This window comes from Temnothorax nylanderi, unplaced genomic scaffold (genome assembly GCF_030848795.1).
Source record: "Temnothorax nylanderi isolate EJ_2023f unplaced genomic scaffold, tnyl_v1.0 TNYL_tig0007_pilon, whole genome shotgun sequence".
NCBI classification, from domain to species: domain Eukaryota; kingdom Metazoa; phylum Arthropoda; class Insecta; order Hymenoptera; family Formicidae; genus Temnothorax; species Temnothorax nylanderi.
In genome coordinates, this window is record NW_027249069.1 from 2,428,366 (window position 1) to 2,447,118 (window position 18,753).

Consider the following 18,753-nt stretch of genomic DNA (forward strand, 5'->3'; position numbering starts at 1 on the left):
ATGAAGTGGCGAAGAGACACGTGTCTACCCCGTTCTTCCTCCTTCGCTCACCTTAAGCTCGCGAGGCTGATGCCGGTCCTCGCGCAGGGGTTGCGGAGGGTTCTCTACGCTGCCGACAGTTTTGGTCCAACATCTGCCCCCGAAAAAACAAAAGCCCATTGTCGCTAACGACCGGTCGCGCGTCTCTTGTTTCTAACCGAGCGCTTTTGAATCGTAGGCGAATAACGGATCCCGAGAGAGGCCCGTCCATTCAGGCGACTCACCGTTTCTTCCTTTCGCTCTCGCTCAACCTCTTCTCGCTCGTCGTACATCCAGCTCGACCGATTTCCTTTTTTCACCGGCAACAGAACCACAAACCGAGACGTGGCCAGACGTCGCCTCGCCTCGCCTTACCTTCGGAGTTTTTATCGAAAATTTTATCGGATTTTTACCATCGTTATTTCGCTCCCTTCTTTCTCTCGCATTCGAATGTCAACGACGATCTCGGACAAACGCGATTAAAATCTCGCGTTCCTACGAAGAATGCGGGATGTCGTCGAGGCGCAATTGTCTCGTCCGAACACGAGTCTCGACACACCGAGACTTTGCGAAACTTATCTCGCTTCCTGCTACCGTCATTCTTCCGGTGAAAAACGAGAAGTTGCAGATAGGAGGCGTGAAAAAAAGCTTCACGGCTCGACTGGACCGATTTTGAATAGTAAAGGGCCAAGAAATAGATTCTTATCGGAATCTCTCGATATACTTGGACCCACGAAAATATTTTCATGGCTTGGAAATAGAAAAATATTTTCTTGGCTTGTTGTCGAGAAGATACATCGAAACGCGATATCAGCGATTTGTTATGGAATATTGCCGAGTTACATTCGTCATTTGAGCTATTACGATGCCATTAGGAAGTTATCTGTTTTTGAGACAATGTTGAGAGAATTTACAAGTATGATAGATCAGAGGGTAATCTTTATGTTCAATAAATTCTCATGTTCGGCAATAATGCATGCACGCAAAATAAGGTGCCAAGAAGCTTTATATTCAAGAGAATTTATATTCACGCTACCATTGCAATTATAACTAAAAATTCTTACAATATAAATTCAACAAATAGTCGAGATATTTTATGTACAGAAAAACAAATAACTATAAAATAAATAAAGAATAACTGAGAGTATGTGAAATAGCTATATAATCGGCTGAGAGAGAAAGCTGACTATAACTCAAGTTCAACCCACTGATCGGGGTGTAACTCGCAACTCCTAAAGGGTTGAAACGTGCTCGAGTTTGCGCCCTGGCCAATGGTCAAGCGAGCTCCGCCCAGAAAGAATCGAACGCCGTCGGCGCACCGACGAAAGGCGAGAAACGAACGAAAAAGGAGATAGCAGCAGCCAGGGGTAAACAAACAGGGGTTGGTGTAAAGGAAGCAAAAAAAGAAGCGCACGAAAGAGAAGAGTGGAGATCCCTCGAGAAGCGCGACGACGAAAGTGAGACAAAGATACGTAACAAGAACGGAGACAAAAGGGAGAAACTCGAAGGGCGAGATAGGAATGAAGGCGGAGGAAGGGGGTAGGAAAAACGACTGCCAAGACGGTGGAGGATTTTTCTTGTTTCGTCGCGAGCCTGGCGTCCCCATTCGGATAGATACGGATACTCAACTCGACGAGGGAAAAGATCGATGTATGAAACTCTCTGCCAATCTCTATGTTAATGCGCGAAACGTACGAGAGAAAGGACATCGCGAGGAGTTCTGTAGTTTCTCTTGAAGGACACTCAAAAGTGAATTGTTACGTCTGCGGCTGACCTCGGGGCCCTCTGCCCCTCGGACGACGGTGAATTATAACGGTTGCGTAAGAGGAAATTAGTCCTGTTTGTTACGAGGAAAGTTTGCTCGCTCAGATTAGGCGAATACCGCGCGTCTGCGGTCTATTTGTCGTCGAAAGGAAGTGATAGAGATTGAATCATGAAAATGTGAAAAAAGAAACAACCGAAATTTTTCAGGAGAGATAGATAAAAGAATCCCGTCACTTATGCGTACATATACATATGTGTGATATTGATATATTTTTTATCATCTCTTAAATGAAAAGAAAAAATAGTAGAACGTGGCACAAAGAATGTTTTCAAACTTGTTGCTCAAAATATAGATCTAATTTTATATTTTTATAATTCAATTAATCACTATCATACACATATATCCATACACATATACGCACATAAATTTTACGGCTACCGGGTCATAGAATCGTTCGTTTTGATATCTCATCACGGGATTATGGCTGCAGTCAGTTAATAGGTATCGTAAATCGCGATGATTAATGCCCCGCTGTGAATAATGCGCGAGACATATGTCTACACTTGATTATATAATAGTATCTGTAACATGTACATATCGATAGTAATAAACCGACACTGATGTTGCTTTCACAAAAAATAGTCGGAGTCGGGAAACAACAATTAAGTTTTTTTGCGATACAATTGCATTAATGAGTTATTTATTATACAACAGAATTGAATATTGTGTACCACCACAGAGATTCCGCATCGCTCGAATAACGTAACTTTATAATTGCTGCTGTAGAGAAAATTATTTCCCAACTAAATAACAATGATAAAAACATTATATTATTACATTCTTTTGCAAATAAAAAGCACAAAAGAATATCTAGAGCGTTATTTTCGAAAATCAATAGGTGCATCAATAAATTTCGATTGCTCAATATTTTTATTAAATCAATATCAATTAATAATTCAGGAACAGTTAACATTACTATGACAATATTATAATCAACTATATCAGAATTAAATAACAGAAAGTATATGCCAAACTCAATGCTGCGCGTGTATCTTTATAATCAGACTAACTCGCCATCCGCTTAATAAAAATTCCAATGCATCTAAACAAGACATATCTCTCTCTGTTACAGCGGAAACCTCGCAAAGTACCACCTCCCCAGACACCGTCCAATGCGGGGGCTGCAGGGCGTCCTATCCCCTCGGAGAAATTGTCCGGTTCATCGAACACAAGGTCAACCACTGTCGGAGCACCCTCCAGGGCTGCCACAGTCCACCGGCGACGGCCGCGCCGGAGGACTCCGATCCGGAGGATGCCCTCACCCTGAAGACCGTCGACCCGGATTCGAAGCTGAACTCGGTGCCCAGCATCTCCGCGCCCATCAACAAGAGAAGCGGCCGACTGGAGAGTCCGCCGGCGCCTCAGGGCCCGGGGCCGGATACCGGAAGTCCGATCGACCTCAAGGCAAGCGCCAGCTCGACGCCAAAAAGACGGACGGAAGCACCGGATGAGAACAAGGAAGATCTTCCGAAGAAGCAGAAGACTGAGTCCGTGGACGCCGACACAAACACAGTCAATTCCGGTAAATTTATGTCTCTCTTTCTCTGGATTATTATTACATATTTCATTATTAAAGTAAAATCTTGGAGCGTTTTATTAGAATCAATTGATTGATTTGTATCGTGTCGTGAAAAGAGATACGTAACGTGATCCGGCCACAAAATAATTTCAAGTTCCAATTTTGCATTCGGTTTTTGTATCATAGATTCCGAATTTGGCAACGCGATCAGAACGAGAAAATATATGTCAGGGTTTCTGATCGTAGTAGAGGTGCATCGAGGAAACTATCGTGCCGTTTCGAAATCTCTCTGGTTTGGCGAATTGTTGATTTGTTCAAAAGAGGGGTGGAAGAGGATATTTTAAAGTACAGTTATAGGGGGCTGCCATGTGATGTCGAACCTGGTCGAACGGACACGAACAATAGATCGGTGGATTTCGATTTTTGAATTTAAACCGCCCGCTCGGGGATTGGGGTGAACCTGCCCCTCGTGTCTCCCTTCCCGCCGTTCTTCTGACCCCCTTTTGTCGGGGAGTACATTGTCGTACGTCGAAGGGTTTAACGTGCGAGCGTTCTCATTCGGCGACGCGACACCCTGGATATGAAAGTGCTACGATATCTTCGCGTTTTTTTATGTGACATCGAAACGAAGTTGAAAAATCACGCTGTTCGTTTTTAACTGTTTGTTGTTGTTCGCAGTTTGTATATTTAATATATACACGTTGGCGCGATTATTATATCATTATAGAAAGATAAAAAGAGAGAAGTTTAGAGAGTATTGTATTGTTTGAAATAGATCTAGAAATGTATTGCTGTAATTTTCTCTTCGTTTTTATAAATATAACAGATATAAGTATTTTTTTACAAATAAAAGGCATTATTGACATCAATTAATTTTTCAACAATAATTTATATAATAATTGATAAATTGTCTTTAGTTTATGAATTACGATAATTTATTATACTATTTATTAAATTTAAATAAAGAAATATAGATTTATTATTATAAGTTTTGAATAATTAAAAGTAGTTTTAATTTTGCAACCGATAAAATAATCCCGGAATTGAAGTTTATTTCAATTTAAAGAATCTATTGGCCTCAAGTTTGCCTACAACATTCTCGATGAATCATTCTCTGTCACTCCTTTTTTGAAATTCTTATGCAATACTTAAGTGTACAAATCGTCGCAAGGAGTTTTGCAATGTAGAACGAAATTGGCCTTCCTCCGATGACAACCAGCGCTAGTTCTTTTATTTTCTTTCACAATTTAATTATATTTTACGATCATATGTGAGATAAAATTTTTGCTGCAAATATTATTTCAAAAATTTCAACAGTTAGAAAATATTAACAACTGATGAATTGTTAATACATGCGCATGCAAATCCATTCCTCTATTTAAAAGTTAATCTTATAGATATTATGTAAATTTTTAAGCTCTTATATTTGTAATACAGAATCCAAAAATCTAAAAAAAAACAAATTAAAGAATGAATGTAAACTTGTATCGTTTCGAGAAACGAGGGCGGCTATCGCGGACGAACATAATTGTGTCTCTCGAGGAGCAAGCACGTCGCCGCGTCGGCGGTCGCTCTCGCGCACCGGTGTCTCTTTAAAGTTTCATCACGCTCCGGGGCACTCGCCCCAAACCCCCTTTTGCCAGCTACACGTTCCGGCAACGAGATAGAGAGTTAACCCTTTCCGAACTGGTCCACGACCATAAGAATACTCCTCGCTCGTGCTCATCCCGCCGCTCGTCCGCCGGTTAAGCCCCTTTTGTCGCCGTTTTTGTCGGATTTTTTGCTACCGGACAACCACGTCGAAAAGCCCAATTAGAATCGTCCTATTGTTCGGCCACGTGGTCCGCACGAGCCGTCCACGCGAGAGCGTGCCCATATGGGCGGACGCGCCGGTGTTAGATGATCGCGAGTCTCGAGCGTTACGTGCGAACAGGTAAAGCAACGCGTATCAGAAACGCGCACGTGGGGTGACATTGACAGGATGTGCCAGGACCCTCGGTACTCGGTTCGGAGTATTGTAATTCCCTTCCAGTGATTCTGATATTTTTTTTCTCTCGACTATGAAACACATCGAGAAATAACAATGGTAACACAATATGATATTTTTTTGAAAAGTAGGAATATGCTTTCTAGAAAACTTTTTTCATCTTCGTCTAACTGGGCTCAGGAAAGATGCACGTTTGATTAAAGAAATCTGTGATTTCGGAGAAATTCGGTTATACGCGAAAATAGAGAACAAGCAGAGCGCGCGTCGCGTAAGAGAACGGCGTTGGAGAACCGTGACGGACGATATACGTCCGGAGGAAGGCTGTAGCGTAGTGAAGGAAGACGGAGGAGGGGCGACGAAAAAGGAGCGATAATCCGTCGAAATTGACACCAACCAGCGCTCCCGGTGAGATGCAGATTTGATCTATCTGTCACGTTTGTCTGGGAATATTAATTCTCGTCCGTGGGTGAGGTTTTTCTCTGGCAGCTTTATGGCTCCTTTCCGACCCTCCCGCGTTTCTCTCGCCGTTCTTTCCTGCCTAGCAAAGTCGACGACTCCCCGGACCGCCCGAGGTGAGCGGAGAATTGCTTGCGAATTGGCTGTCGCTCGGGGTTTCGGGATCCTGCAACTTTCGCGTCCTTCATCCTTCCGTTTCCTCCGTTCTCGCGGAAGGAAGTCGACAAGAACGGTGCGCGAGCGATACGCCTAAAAACCGGCGTCAGAAACTTTTTCAGCTATATATCACGCGTATCGCCGGATACTAGCCTGCTTGTATTTTATTTCGTACTTTATCGCTATTTCATGTATTTTGGTTAGTTTTATTTTTATAATTTAAATATTTTATATACATAATATAAAATTTAATCGCGCGCGTTTTACGAATAATATTTTTTCCGTCGATAGAATCACGAGAAGAACGACACGTGAATGCGTGCCATTATAACAATCAACGTGTATCATCAGTATCGTGAATCATCAGGCGGATTCTTTGACAAGTTTACTTCCGTTTCGACTACTTCAGTTCATGTTTTACCTTCTTTCTACTTTGACAATGACGAGGTGACTGCGTTCTTCGCTTCCTTTGCACTTATCTCGCGCGCTCCCGTGTAAAAGAAAGCCCGCACGAGAGTGAGAGAGAGAGAACGTCATCAAAGCTTACAAAGCTCAGAAGTTCAATATACACGACTTCAGCACGCTGCGATGCGTTTAAATTACCAGGTCGAGTGGCTTTTTGATTAATTTTTTTTCCTTACGTCCTTGTGACGTAAAACGAGTCCGTCATCCGCGTTTTCCTCTTTCTCTCGGAGGTGCACTGCACTACAAGAAAATCGAAGTATAGCTGCAAAGGCAGATCTCGATGAAGGATAGACAGCACTAGATTTTTTCAAACTTCCAACGTTCTCATAGCAAGATGCGTTTTATCACTCTCAATTATTTCAGATTAAGTATGCCCATAATTATACATTTAATTTTATTTATAATATGTAAAAATTTAATTTCATATTCTCGATGTTGTAGTCTCGCTTTAGGAACATGTTTTCTTCGTGAAAAACTCGAATAATAAATTCTTTTAATAAATTAAGACTCGGCCCTCTCTGGAAGGGTTAATAGCGAGCAGTGGTCCATTCGCAAGGTTTGCGGTTTGGACGGACAAACTGAGTAACGGTGGACATAAAAGCTCGTGAAGCGCAGCCTGACCAATCCTATCGCGGAATTGTAGTGACCACAAGGAGTATGTTACGCGACCATTCGAATATTCGTTTAGAGAAGATGGAATCGCGCCGGTCGACATATTCGCGATTGTAACGGCTTTGGCTCTTTGTCGCGCGACACTCTGCGGTAGGTTGAACGGGTCGTAAATAAAAATTTACTGGAAAAAATCTGCATACGGTTACACGATATTGAACGTATATTAGTAGTAATCATACGATTTTTTTATATTTTAACAATGCAATATATATTGATTGATATTTAATTAAATTTTATTTGAATCGTTTCACATGCCCAATATATATTTAAATAATTATTATAAGAAAATTAGATCGTTTTAATCCATTCGCATTTCTAAAATAACTTGCCTTATCTGAACAATTTCTTTGATACATTTTAATTTAATAAAAGTCGCTTTATATTGTCTACTATTTTTTATATTATGCAATTTGTTTACTATTCTTTTTGATACGTGTTGGATACTTCTCGTTACTGCGTGATATTTATCTCAGCTGGTTATTTAATTAATGGGTCCAGTAAAATGATTAAAATCACCCGCAAACTACCCACGTGGACATGATCCGCTGTGCGTTGTCCCTTTTAAGTGCAGCCCTTGTATCGACGACAAAGTGCATACGTCGCATACGTTAGCTAATCGATATTTTAATATTGTCACACGCCATTCCGGATTAAAGGCCTTTATGTGTGTTTGTTGTGTGTGCATGTATGTGTATATCATGACGTCATTGAGCGGCAGATGTGTCCCGTCCAAAAAGATTTCCGAGAGCGCGACGCAACGTCCTTTACACGATTAAAATTTGCTCGTATACGCATAACTCTTACGGTTATATGTGTAATCGCAAATAATTCCTTTCAACCTGTGTAAATTTTTCGAGCAATAATCATGCAAAACAGTTATACTCTTATTACTACAGAGTTGTTCAAAATATATAACATTGATTTAATTTAAACTTTTGTTAAAATTGAAACTTATATTTCAATTATTTTAACGTATTTAATCATAATTAATTGGTAATCGCATGAAAATTACTCGATGGCCTTCATTTGCAAATTTTGCGAGAAATAATTTACTTGTTGAAACATTTGTATTTCAGTATCAGAGAGACAAACTTAAAAAGCCTGTGGAAACGTATTTTGAGAAAAATTGAATAGAGGCAGTTGGGTTCGTGTTAAGTCTTCCGTAAAAGGGTTGAGAGGAAGTATTCGTAGGATGACCGGGACTCGAATCGTTGTTAAACAATGGCGTTCCGAACGATTTGCCCGTAAACGTCGCATAGGCCAATTTGTCGGGCAATTTCTGGAGAAAATCGGTCGGTCACTACCGACGGAGGGCCGAGTCTCATGTGCAGACATATTGTTCATTTGATTCTGCTGTCCCTTCTGGGTATAAATCTTTATAAACTTCTCTACGCGGGTACATGTCATGCGTTTTGAAAAATATTGGAGTTGTATGTAAATTGTAATTTTAATGTGCACGTGTTCATCGATCAATAATTTTATTATGTTGTTTACTTTCACGCGTCTTTCAAGGATATAGTCAGCCTCTTTAAATCTATAATGTAATATCGAATTGAGGATCAGTAACTATTTTAATTTTTATTTACATTACATCTACTGCAACTGTTTTCAACATAAATAAAGTTCTTTTGGAAAGAACTTACAATATTGCGTTAATTTACTGCGCGATATTACGTCGAGACGATACAATTGTGCAACATATATTGAATTCTTCACCTCTCCGATAAAAAAGTCATCGCAGATAACGCGTCCCCGAATTGCAACCAGCTAAGCCAACCATTTCTCGTAGACACGGTCATGAAAATCTGAAGAAATAATCCTAACAGATGGCCACCCGTGAGGTTTGCATATGAAAAGCGCGAGGCCGTGAATCGATACACTTTTATTATGCTCAAGCACTTGCTTATCTCTCTCGTCTTCCCGCCGGCATCTTTCCTCCCCGGGGAAGTCGGCAATATTTTCGACTTCCAGGGAAAAAAGGAGCCGGCTAGCCGCTCGGAGAAAGGACGAGGGCAAAGGAAAGCAACGTGGTGAACGCTCGAAGCGTGAAACAATACGTCGAATTTTGCGCTTCGCCACTTGGCTATGACGCCTGTTTCAGGAATGACTCGGCCCGTCTTATCCTCGCTCTCTTTTATGATTTTCTTTCTCTCTCCCTCGCATGATTTTTTCTTTCTCTCACACTTTAATTTTTGTCCGGAGCCGAAACCGTGAGCCAATTTGTATTTCACGTTCCTTCTGTCGAAGGATCAAGATGAAGATGACTCGGAAAATTTCGAAGTCTGAAAAGTTTTGCTCAATTCGAACCGCTGGTCTTTTCGTTAACATTTTTACGTAAATTTCATTGTTTTTTTAGGTTCTGATTTAAAATGCTGAGAATTATACAGTCACGAACAAAAAAACAAAAAATAAAAAAAGAAAGACTGTTTCAAAAAATTCCATGTTTTTCAATAAAATTTTGTATAAATTCTTGTAAACTTTAACTTTTACAAAATATATTTTTGATTAAATTACTAAAACAGTTAGTACTCAATATTAACAACCTGCAACAAATATTGTTTGTCTAAGAAAAGTATATAAATTAATAACATCGTATAAATAATAAGTATAAAAAACGTTTCAAGAAAAATTGAATTGAGACAAGTTGGAACTTCAATTAAAAAGAATTATGAAACTCTTATAAAAGTATAATTTAAATGAATTTGAAAGTAAAGTTGGAGTAAAGTTGTCAGAAATACGATTGTACAATTATAATAGTTCATATTTTCATACACGCTTTTTCCCCTCGAGCAAACGTCTTAGCAATTCAGGAAATCACCGACAATATCTTGCCTATTCGCTCGCAATTTTTGCGCCTTGTTTCTCCGTGACTTTCTCCACGTTCTTTCTATCAATCGAAAAATCGCGCGCGTCAATGAGATGAGATTGCGACGAGCGTCTCTCATTCCACGCTCGATGCGTAAAACGCTGTAAGCGTAATCCTGGTGAAAGGTCAGCAAGATGAGGAAGAAAAGTCCCTCGCCCACTGTCGGGCTCGTTATTCTACTTAGCACCTTGTTACATGCAACGAAATGTGTTCTATTGTGTATTGTCGCGAGATAAACTATCATTTACCCGTTGACGGCGTTGAGTTGTTCCTAATTTTATTTAAGATTCATTGTTTTCGCATCCTGCTCGTCGTCATCGGGCTGATCTCTCACAGCAACATTTCTACGAATTGCTCTGAGTAATTTCACGTCAATGTAAAATTTTAATTGTGTACGAAAAAATGAGGAAGTAAAATTCTGAGATTGCTGAAGATATTTATATGTAGCTATATATTTAGGTTAAATCAATGAATATTATTATATCTACTACGTTAAAAAAATAATTATTTTTTATGATAATAATGTTCTTAATAAGTGTAATATACAAAAAATATGCCTCAGTTCGGCGATCGTTCGGCTTTAAGACGATCTTGAAGCTTTATTTCTAACAAAGATCTTTCCGTATCCCGAACGGCCATTTAATTAGGACCACTTTATTTTGCTGCAGCCTTTTGTCTCCGGCTGACTTTCCCTCCCGTCGTCCAAGTACCGCGAGACAGTGAGGTACAATGGGGAGGAGAGGGCGAGTCCTGAACTTTTTAATCTCTTACAAGAGGAAGTATACCCCTGCCCGTTACAACGCGCTCGTATTTATCTCGTCTAAGAAGTTTCTTCCTGAATAATGCGGCGTGCGTATTTATTCGTCTGTGCGAGATGCTCGCGTTCTCGAATTCGACAAGTCTGAATTAAAAGAAAAAGAAATTCGTGGTCGTTCGAGAAAAGTTTTATAGCCAAAATGTTTCTTTTATATTAAGACAGTTTAAGAATTGTTTTTTATTCTGTAAAAAGATTATGCCCGCGTTAAAAATTGTTTTCTAAAAATTGTTTTCTGAAATATACAAAAAATATATTTTACCTAAGTATTTTGGAAAAATGAGATGATTGAATTAAGAAAGTGACACATATTGTAAAAGAATACTTCTATAAAAACAATTAATTCATATCTTAAGCGAATTCTTAGTGTTTCTTAAGACGTGAATTTAAATCTTCCTCCTCAGTCCCTAACGTCCGGCATTATGGTCCAAGAGAATATGCTGCCCGGGTAATGTTCCACGGTGCTTTTACTCGCAAAGTGAGGGTCGCTCTTAAGCACATGGTGCGTGCATCCTCGGCCTTTCTCTCCCTTTTCTCAACAGTCTCTCATTCCCGCCACCGAGGCGACGTCGAATTAATAAAATCCCACAGACTCGCGCGACGGGCGTCTACTGTGCCACGCGGGGCGTGAAAAATGGCCGAAAATCTGATATTCCGGATTAAAAACATTGAAATTCAAAACCCGTCCCTCCCGCATCATAAGCTTTCGCGCGCGCCATAGGGAAGGAGGGTCGAGAAGTCGTTAAGGGTCAGTTTCAGCCGCATGCCATAGTAACCGACCCCCGTTGGCCCGCAACGATTCCCTCCCGCGCTCCCTGTCGGCCGCCGTTCGACGAGGATATTATTTTTAAGCCCCCGCAACTCGCCGCGCCGGCCCGAACCGCAATTTGACACAGACGCGCCGTTTGAATTCCGAATTCAATCGGCCGGGTCCGATCTCTGTCCCGATTCCGCGAAATTAAGGGTGGTTCGAAAATTGATAGCGTGGCTCGGGGGCATGTACGCGCACATGTTATGTGTGTACGTGCGGGTTTTACGAGCTGCCGTCACATGCTCGCGAAATCACCGTGAAGCTTCAAATTCTGTCGTCAGATTATTACGATATATATCTAAAGATATACAGATATATAATCTAAAGCCTTATAATCATCTTATTCGTGGCTATATAACCCGTCGAATTATATTAGCTTCAACACAACCCTCTTTCACTTCCTCATTCAAAAATAAACTTTAATCTCTGAAATATCCGTGGACTACATGTTGAAAACGTTTAAGCCGAAAGAATGATGAGAATTCCAATGTTTTATCTTAATAACTTAAAATTGATAATTAATTTTTCTGTGTAAAAGTTAAATTCATGATTATACGTGAATGATAAATTCATCAATCTTCTTCTTCAATGTTTCGTAAACTTTGCAGAATTCGCTACATTTAAATTTTCTCCAAAACACTAAAACAAAATTCATCCTGCGCATAGACAATGTGACCCTTAACATCGCGACGTCGATGAATCTGTTTCAGAGCCAAGGTGGCTGCAGTGTTCGCAGTGTTCTCGGCGGCTGTGTTCGGCGTGGGAGCTCCTTCAGCATGTACAGAGCATGCACGGCGCCCGCCTCTACTGCTCCCCCTCCTCGTCGACGAACTCATCGTCGAACACTCCGGCGCCTAGTCCACCGACGCCTACGCCGACGCACGCGCACCATCTAAGTCCGCCGAATCATCTGAACTTGAGCGGAAAATCCACCGGAAGTTCCTCGGCGGCGAACTCTTCCGGCGGTACGAATACGAGTGGCAGTAGCGGTGGCCGACAGCAGCTTCAGACCTCGTCCCTGGTGGGCGATCCCCTTCACAGTTTCCTGAGGCTACCCCAGCACTTGGAGCGAAGTTTCCCGCCTATGTTCAGGCCCGACTTCCTCACCCTGAATCCTTTGGCGGGATACAGAGGTCTTCAGGAGCTGCAGACGGCCACACGAAATCTGCAAAACCTGGGCGACCCGCTTCGCGGTATGGACGGTTTAAATCTGGGGGATCCACTGGTACGTAGCTCGTTGGATTCCCTGAACAACGCCCGGAACCTGGCGAATCTGGCCGAGCTGTCGCACGGCCGCGGCCTCGCGGGCCAAGCACACCCACCACCACTCGAAGCGAACCTGGATTTTTACTCAGCGCGCCTAAGGAGCCTCGCTAATCCGTCCTTAGGCGCGGCTCCACCTACACCTAGCGGTAATCCCACGACGAATCCCCCTCCTCCGCCAGTACCGCCGGTACCGTCAGTCCCTATCGCCAGCGGTGTTCAGCAGCAGCAGCAGCAACAACAGCAACAGCAGCAACAGCAGTCGCAGCAACAACAATCACAGCCCCATTCACAATCTGTGGAACCGCCTAGTCCGGCCTCGGCCAACCCCGCGAATTTAACCCACGGCAGTCATCAAAAAGAGAACTCGCCGCCCTGTTATAGTCAAAGCCCGGTGGGTCATCACAACAACAATAATTCGACCGACAGCGAGAAGACCAGCCCGCCAGTGGCCTCCACGCCGATCATTACTGATTCTTCATCTGAGACGGTGTACACGTGCGAGATTTGTGATAAAAAGTTTCGCTTCCAATCGAACTTGATCGTCCATCGTCGTAGTCATCGGGACAAGGAAAGGCAGTACCAGCAACGAGAAAGCACGCAGGACGGGCAAGGTACGCCGACGAGATGCGAGGTGTGCGATATTGAGGTAGCGAACTTCGCCGAGCTAAGGAAGCACATGAGGAAGGAACACCAAGAGCACTTGAATTCAGCTGCCAGTCCGCAGGGCAGCGTCGAAACGGTGCCGGACGACGGATCCAGCTGCGATGAAAACATGGACCTAGACGAGATGGAGGAGAACGAGCAGAAGGCCGAGCGGGAGGACGCGGAGGAAAACACGCCGGAGGACCTAAGCACCACTCAGGGGCAAAGCGGCGAGGAGAGCGGAGGTCGAGTGGAGAAGCCGGCCAGCCTGGTGGGCGATCTCATGGAGAAGTTTGGCTTGAGCAACATCGCTCAATACTCAGAAGCTTATCGGCAAGCGTTGCAGGAAAATCATCGCAGCGGCTTCCTCAAAACCGATTCGCCGTGCAACCTCACTAACTCGCTCAACAATAACAAGGAGAAAGAAAGTGCTCTCTCGCCGACAAATTTTAATTCCTCAACGACGCCGAATATTTTTTCCGGCCAGGGATTTCCTAGATCTTCAGGGCCGGATTTCGGAGGTCTTTGGTTACCTAGTCCGCACTACCTGGAGAACAATGAATTCCGTAAGGCGTCCAAGGCCACGACGTCCACCTTGGCGCTTCAGGGCTTGCCAAGTCCGATGCTGAAGAAGGAGCGGAGCGGCCGAAACGACACTTGTGAGTATTGCGGTAAAGTTTTCAAGAACTGCTCGAATCTGACGGTGCATAGGCGGTCGCACACCGGCGAGAAGCCGTACAAGTGCGAGCTGTGTTCGTACGCGTGCGCCCAGAGCTCGAAACTGACCAGGCACATGAAGACCCACGGCCGACACGGCAAGGACACGTATAAATGCCGTTTTTGCGAGATGCCATTCTCGGTGCCGAGCACATTGGAAAAGCACATGAGGAAATGCGTGGTGGTGGTGCAGCAGGGCCCCAAGCTGGACATGCCGTACCCAGTAATCAAGGACGAGGATTCTTCACTTAGCAGTAAGGATACTTGATCCTGGAACGGAAGCCTACCGCCGATTCCGCCGTTGTGGCCGCACAGGCCGCCTTATCCGGTGTACTGAAGACGAGAGATCTTCCTCTTCAGGGACCTCGAGAGAAGAAGAGATACCTGATGAACCCTGAGTCCCGCAAGGCCGGTTCGATTTTATCGAGACGGCGCGACCTCAGAAGGATCTCTTGACGCGGAATGTCCGAGGTCACCTCTCGGGATTAGGAGAGGTGGTAGGTCGATGCGTGATCTCGAGAATCTCCGACCGAACGGCCTGGAAATGGCTGATCGAGTCGACAAGTTGTAAAAAAAATTATTAAGAGCTGGAAGATCTAGCGAAGCCGGAGTTTCGACTAATTTGAGCAAGGAAGGATCCTCACACGGTTGCGAGGATTGTACGCGATGCGAAGATGATGTCCAGATGACGCGAGAACAAAGCGATCGAATAAAGAAAGAAGGTACTCGACAAGAGAAACCCTGCTCCGCATTTTAACTTACTAAAAAAACGAACGAATGGTTACCAGTTTGCAAGTCTCAGCACACACTCAGCTATTTAAATTATATATATCGCTATAAATATAGTTTATAAATAACGGGAAAAGACATAAACTATAAATATAAAGCTGCATATATATATACATACAGATAAAGAATAAATGAATATATATAAATATATATATAGATATAAAAAGAAATGCAAATACAAAGAATATAAATATTATAAATAAGATAACGAACAATAGTTCGTGACTTTATTATCGCATTTGAAGATTATTTATTTAATAATAGATTATATATATATATACATATTGTATAACGTAATATATATATATATATAAATATTATGAAAATCTGCAACTCGCCGTGTATTATATAGGGACAATTTGGAATGGAGTCTTTTTGTACATTACACGACGTCGCTTCGTAAGAACGCGTCAATGGAACCGACGCGTCTTCTTTTTAAAATGCATCGATTTCCTTAGAACATAAGGAGAACTGGCACCTTCAATGATCCTGTATGTACATATTTAAAAACATCGATACTCGAAATACTGTTATATATATATATGTATCAATATATAGGATAATTGAGAATATTTGATTTAAGTAATATATGAGAAGAAGCTAGTATCTATAAGCTCTAGCTCGATCCTATGTACAATGTATTATATCTATTATCGACGACTCTATTACCTTTATTAATATTATTGCACTTATTATATTGTCTTTATTATTATTGTTTTGTAACATGATTATTATTGTCATTATTATTACTATTGCTATTATTATTATTATTACCATTCTATTATTATTATTACGTTTGTCACTATTATCATTACGGTTGCAGTAAGTTTAAGCGCCGCTTTCATTATTTTATTCTAATATTAAATTATTATCGCAGATGTTTTTTAAAGATTAAGATAATGCCAAAGTTGTTTAGGTTTATAGCCGCTGATTTTGCATCGCACGACGCGCCCGTCGAGGTGGAGGAATCGTCTGAAAAAAATTGCCGCAGCATTTCAATGAAGACCATCGTGATAATAATCTAAGCTGATAAATTAATCGATCCTGTGGACAATCCTGTGGAGAAAATATCCCAATCGGAAAAATTCCTCCTTCGACGGTCACCTCGTAGCCACGTCGAGAATATTATCAGCGCGCTTTGTTCGTTGATTATATTTATTGCCGTCACGGTGTCGAACCGTGCTCGGCTTTCGCAGAATCGATACTGAGCATCGATCCTGCGAAAATCGTCCCACGGTCAGACCGAGGCGCAATCAGAATCGAATTTCCGTTTTCTCTCGTCCTCGTCCAAGACTGAGGCTTTCGGGCGACGCGACGATTGTTCTTCAAGTTTTTGCGTTCCATTTTAAGTAGCGAAATAATTTTTCTTTCTACCCTTCCTTTTGTTTTCCTCAACGACGCCTCGTCGACGTAAACGTTTTCGAAGAGAACTGTTCCTAAAGAGAGAGAGAGAGATATATATATATATATATATATACGTAGGCAATAAGATAAAAACGAAAATAACTTCGCGATGCGTGAGAGACGACGAAGGAGTGCGAGAATGTCGATTGCGTGTCTTTATGTGATTTTATTGTGCGTGTTATCCTTCTCGTTCCGGGGATGAATGTTGCGCGCGTGTGCGTGAGTTCGATGGCGAGAACGCGAAAATAAAAGCGATTAAAAAACTCATATCAGATAGTTCTCTCGGTGTTAGTCGTGTACGGCCCTAGATAAAAAAAAACCTCTCGTTATCTAGTTAAAAGTTTGTTAGATCGATTCCTGAAATACGTACATGCCAGGCTCCGCGTTTATACGACATACTGTAAATAATGGCACTGCCCGTAGCGATGATTCGGAAGCAGAAAGAGCCGCGTCGTCGAAAAGTTATTCAACGATCATAGCAAGGAAAAAAAGATAAGTTTAAACGGTGATTTTTTTCCTTTTCTCGTGCAACGGCGTATTTTGTCGCTCACAACGATTGTGAACGGAGATTGGATCTAAAATAACGTTGGAGATATGGGGACGACAATCCCCTTCGAGAATTCGCGGAATGAATGGAGAGAGAAAGGGAAAGAGAGAGAAAAAGTGTGTGTGTGTGTGTGAGAGAGAAAATTTTGACGGAGCACCGTGTGTGTAATCGACGAAATAAAAATCCTGCGGCACGTCACGTACCATACACGAATACGCGTACTTTGATTTCGGAAAGTTCTTCCTCCTTCTCTTCTTACTTTTCTTATTCAAGTTTATCCCACCTCCCACCATAGGACCAAATTCCCTGCCTCACCGAAACAAAGGAGTGACACGTGTCAAATGCAAATCTCGCGGCGGGCGATCGGACCGGTGGGATGCGACGAGGACAATAACGAATTTATGCGACACGGAAGAATGTCCTCACGTTAGAGAGATACACGGTAAGCGCTGCAGTCATGATAAATCGTAATGCGAATCCGATATGGAGATTGCCACTGGCAACTTCCTGCTCGGTTCGCACCAGTCGCGGAACATCAGCGTTTAATGTGTAATCTAAAATATATGATATTGCACCGACTCCTCATTATCTCGATTAATTGACGTATTAATAATTAAATAATAAATTAATCCGACTGTCCCGTCGTGTCCTCCGGTTGGTTTCTAACGTTTCTACAGGGTAAATCACGTAAAATGCTAAAAGATAATCCCAGAACGAACGTCAGGAGTATAGTCGAGCGAAGTATCTAGGCAGTCGATATAATTTAAAGCTACGAAGTATTTCCTATAATTATAATAAGGGAGAGAGAGAGAGAGAGAGAGAGAGAGAGAGAGAGAGAGAGAGCGAACGGAAGAATTTTTTTCCATAGAGTCGATTACGGGAGAAAGAGATGCAAGAGGGAACGATAATATCTTAGCAGGGAAATTGGACTTTTAGGAAATCTTCTGATCCAGGGTAAATATTCCGAAGCTCGGTTTCTAAGGACAGTACGTGACCGGGTTAAACCTGGCATTGAACACTTTTAACCGAGGATCGACATTAAGGCAATACGAAAAAAAAAAGAAACCCGAGGCATCTCCGAGTAAACTTCGGCCGAGGCTTGCGACAAACGTTGGCCGAGCTTTACTTCGCAGGAGTCCCTAATTGTAAACATAGCAGATACGGTGTATGTCTTGTGCGATTCAAATAAACGACATTGTTTTTAAATAACCTACACTATTCGAGTTCCTTTTATTCTTATTCTCTTGCACCTATCCTTCCGATTCTCGATATCAATTAACGAATTTTATATATCGCTTTCAGACTTTTTGTAATTATATATATTCTTATGTTCAAATTCTCTACGTTTTAGATTTTAAAATAAAAGATAAATTAGAGACATATTTGACTTTAATTATTAACTTTTTACTTTTCGATATTATAATTCTTCGGCAGTAATAATAAATAGTAACTGTTCATATTTTTGTCAATTTAAATAACAATTTTATCAATTACAATATATTTATAATTATAAATTTTTAATTTCCTAGAAAAGTAGAAATTTTCCACGTGCACAATGACATTATGTGAATTTGTATTTATATTCGTGAAATTATTTGTAATTTACTATATATTTTATATTATAAATAGCCATGAAGATTGATTTTTCGGAAAACGAAACACTCGCAGCTGTCCGCGCGACATTGGTTTCTGATACGTCTCTGTTCAACATGCGCGTAGAAAGCTCGTTACATAAATTGTTTAACTCGTCCCGAATCACTATCATTTGCCTCCAATTGCATTGCATAATGTGTTTCGCA

General features: G+C 41.7%; 1 protein-coding gene across 2 annotated transcripts in view; it reads left to right on the plus strand.

Moving 5' to 3' along the window:
• The window catches only part of Cph (BCL11 transcription factor chronophage), a 35,498-nt gene extending 17,331 nt beyond the window's left edge, over nt 1–18,167 (plus strand). The window contains exons 1-3 of one of the 2 annotated variants that reach the window (XM_071720808.1): nt 955–1,668; nt 2,916–3,365; nt 12,300–18,167. In XM_071720808.1, the coding sequence (XP_071576909.1) occupies nt 1,539–1,668; nt 2,916–3,365; nt 12,300–14,482 (2,763 nt within the window). In that variant the 5' untranslated portion in view covers nt 955–1,538 and the 3' untranslated portion in view covers nt 14,483–18,167. Of the gene's footprint in view, nt 1–954; nt 1,669–2,915; nt 3,366–12,299 lie in introns of those variants that run through there. The other variant, XM_071720815.1, reaches the window with a different exon arrangement.
• The last annotated feature ends 586 nt before the right edge of the window (nt 18,168–18,753 follow it).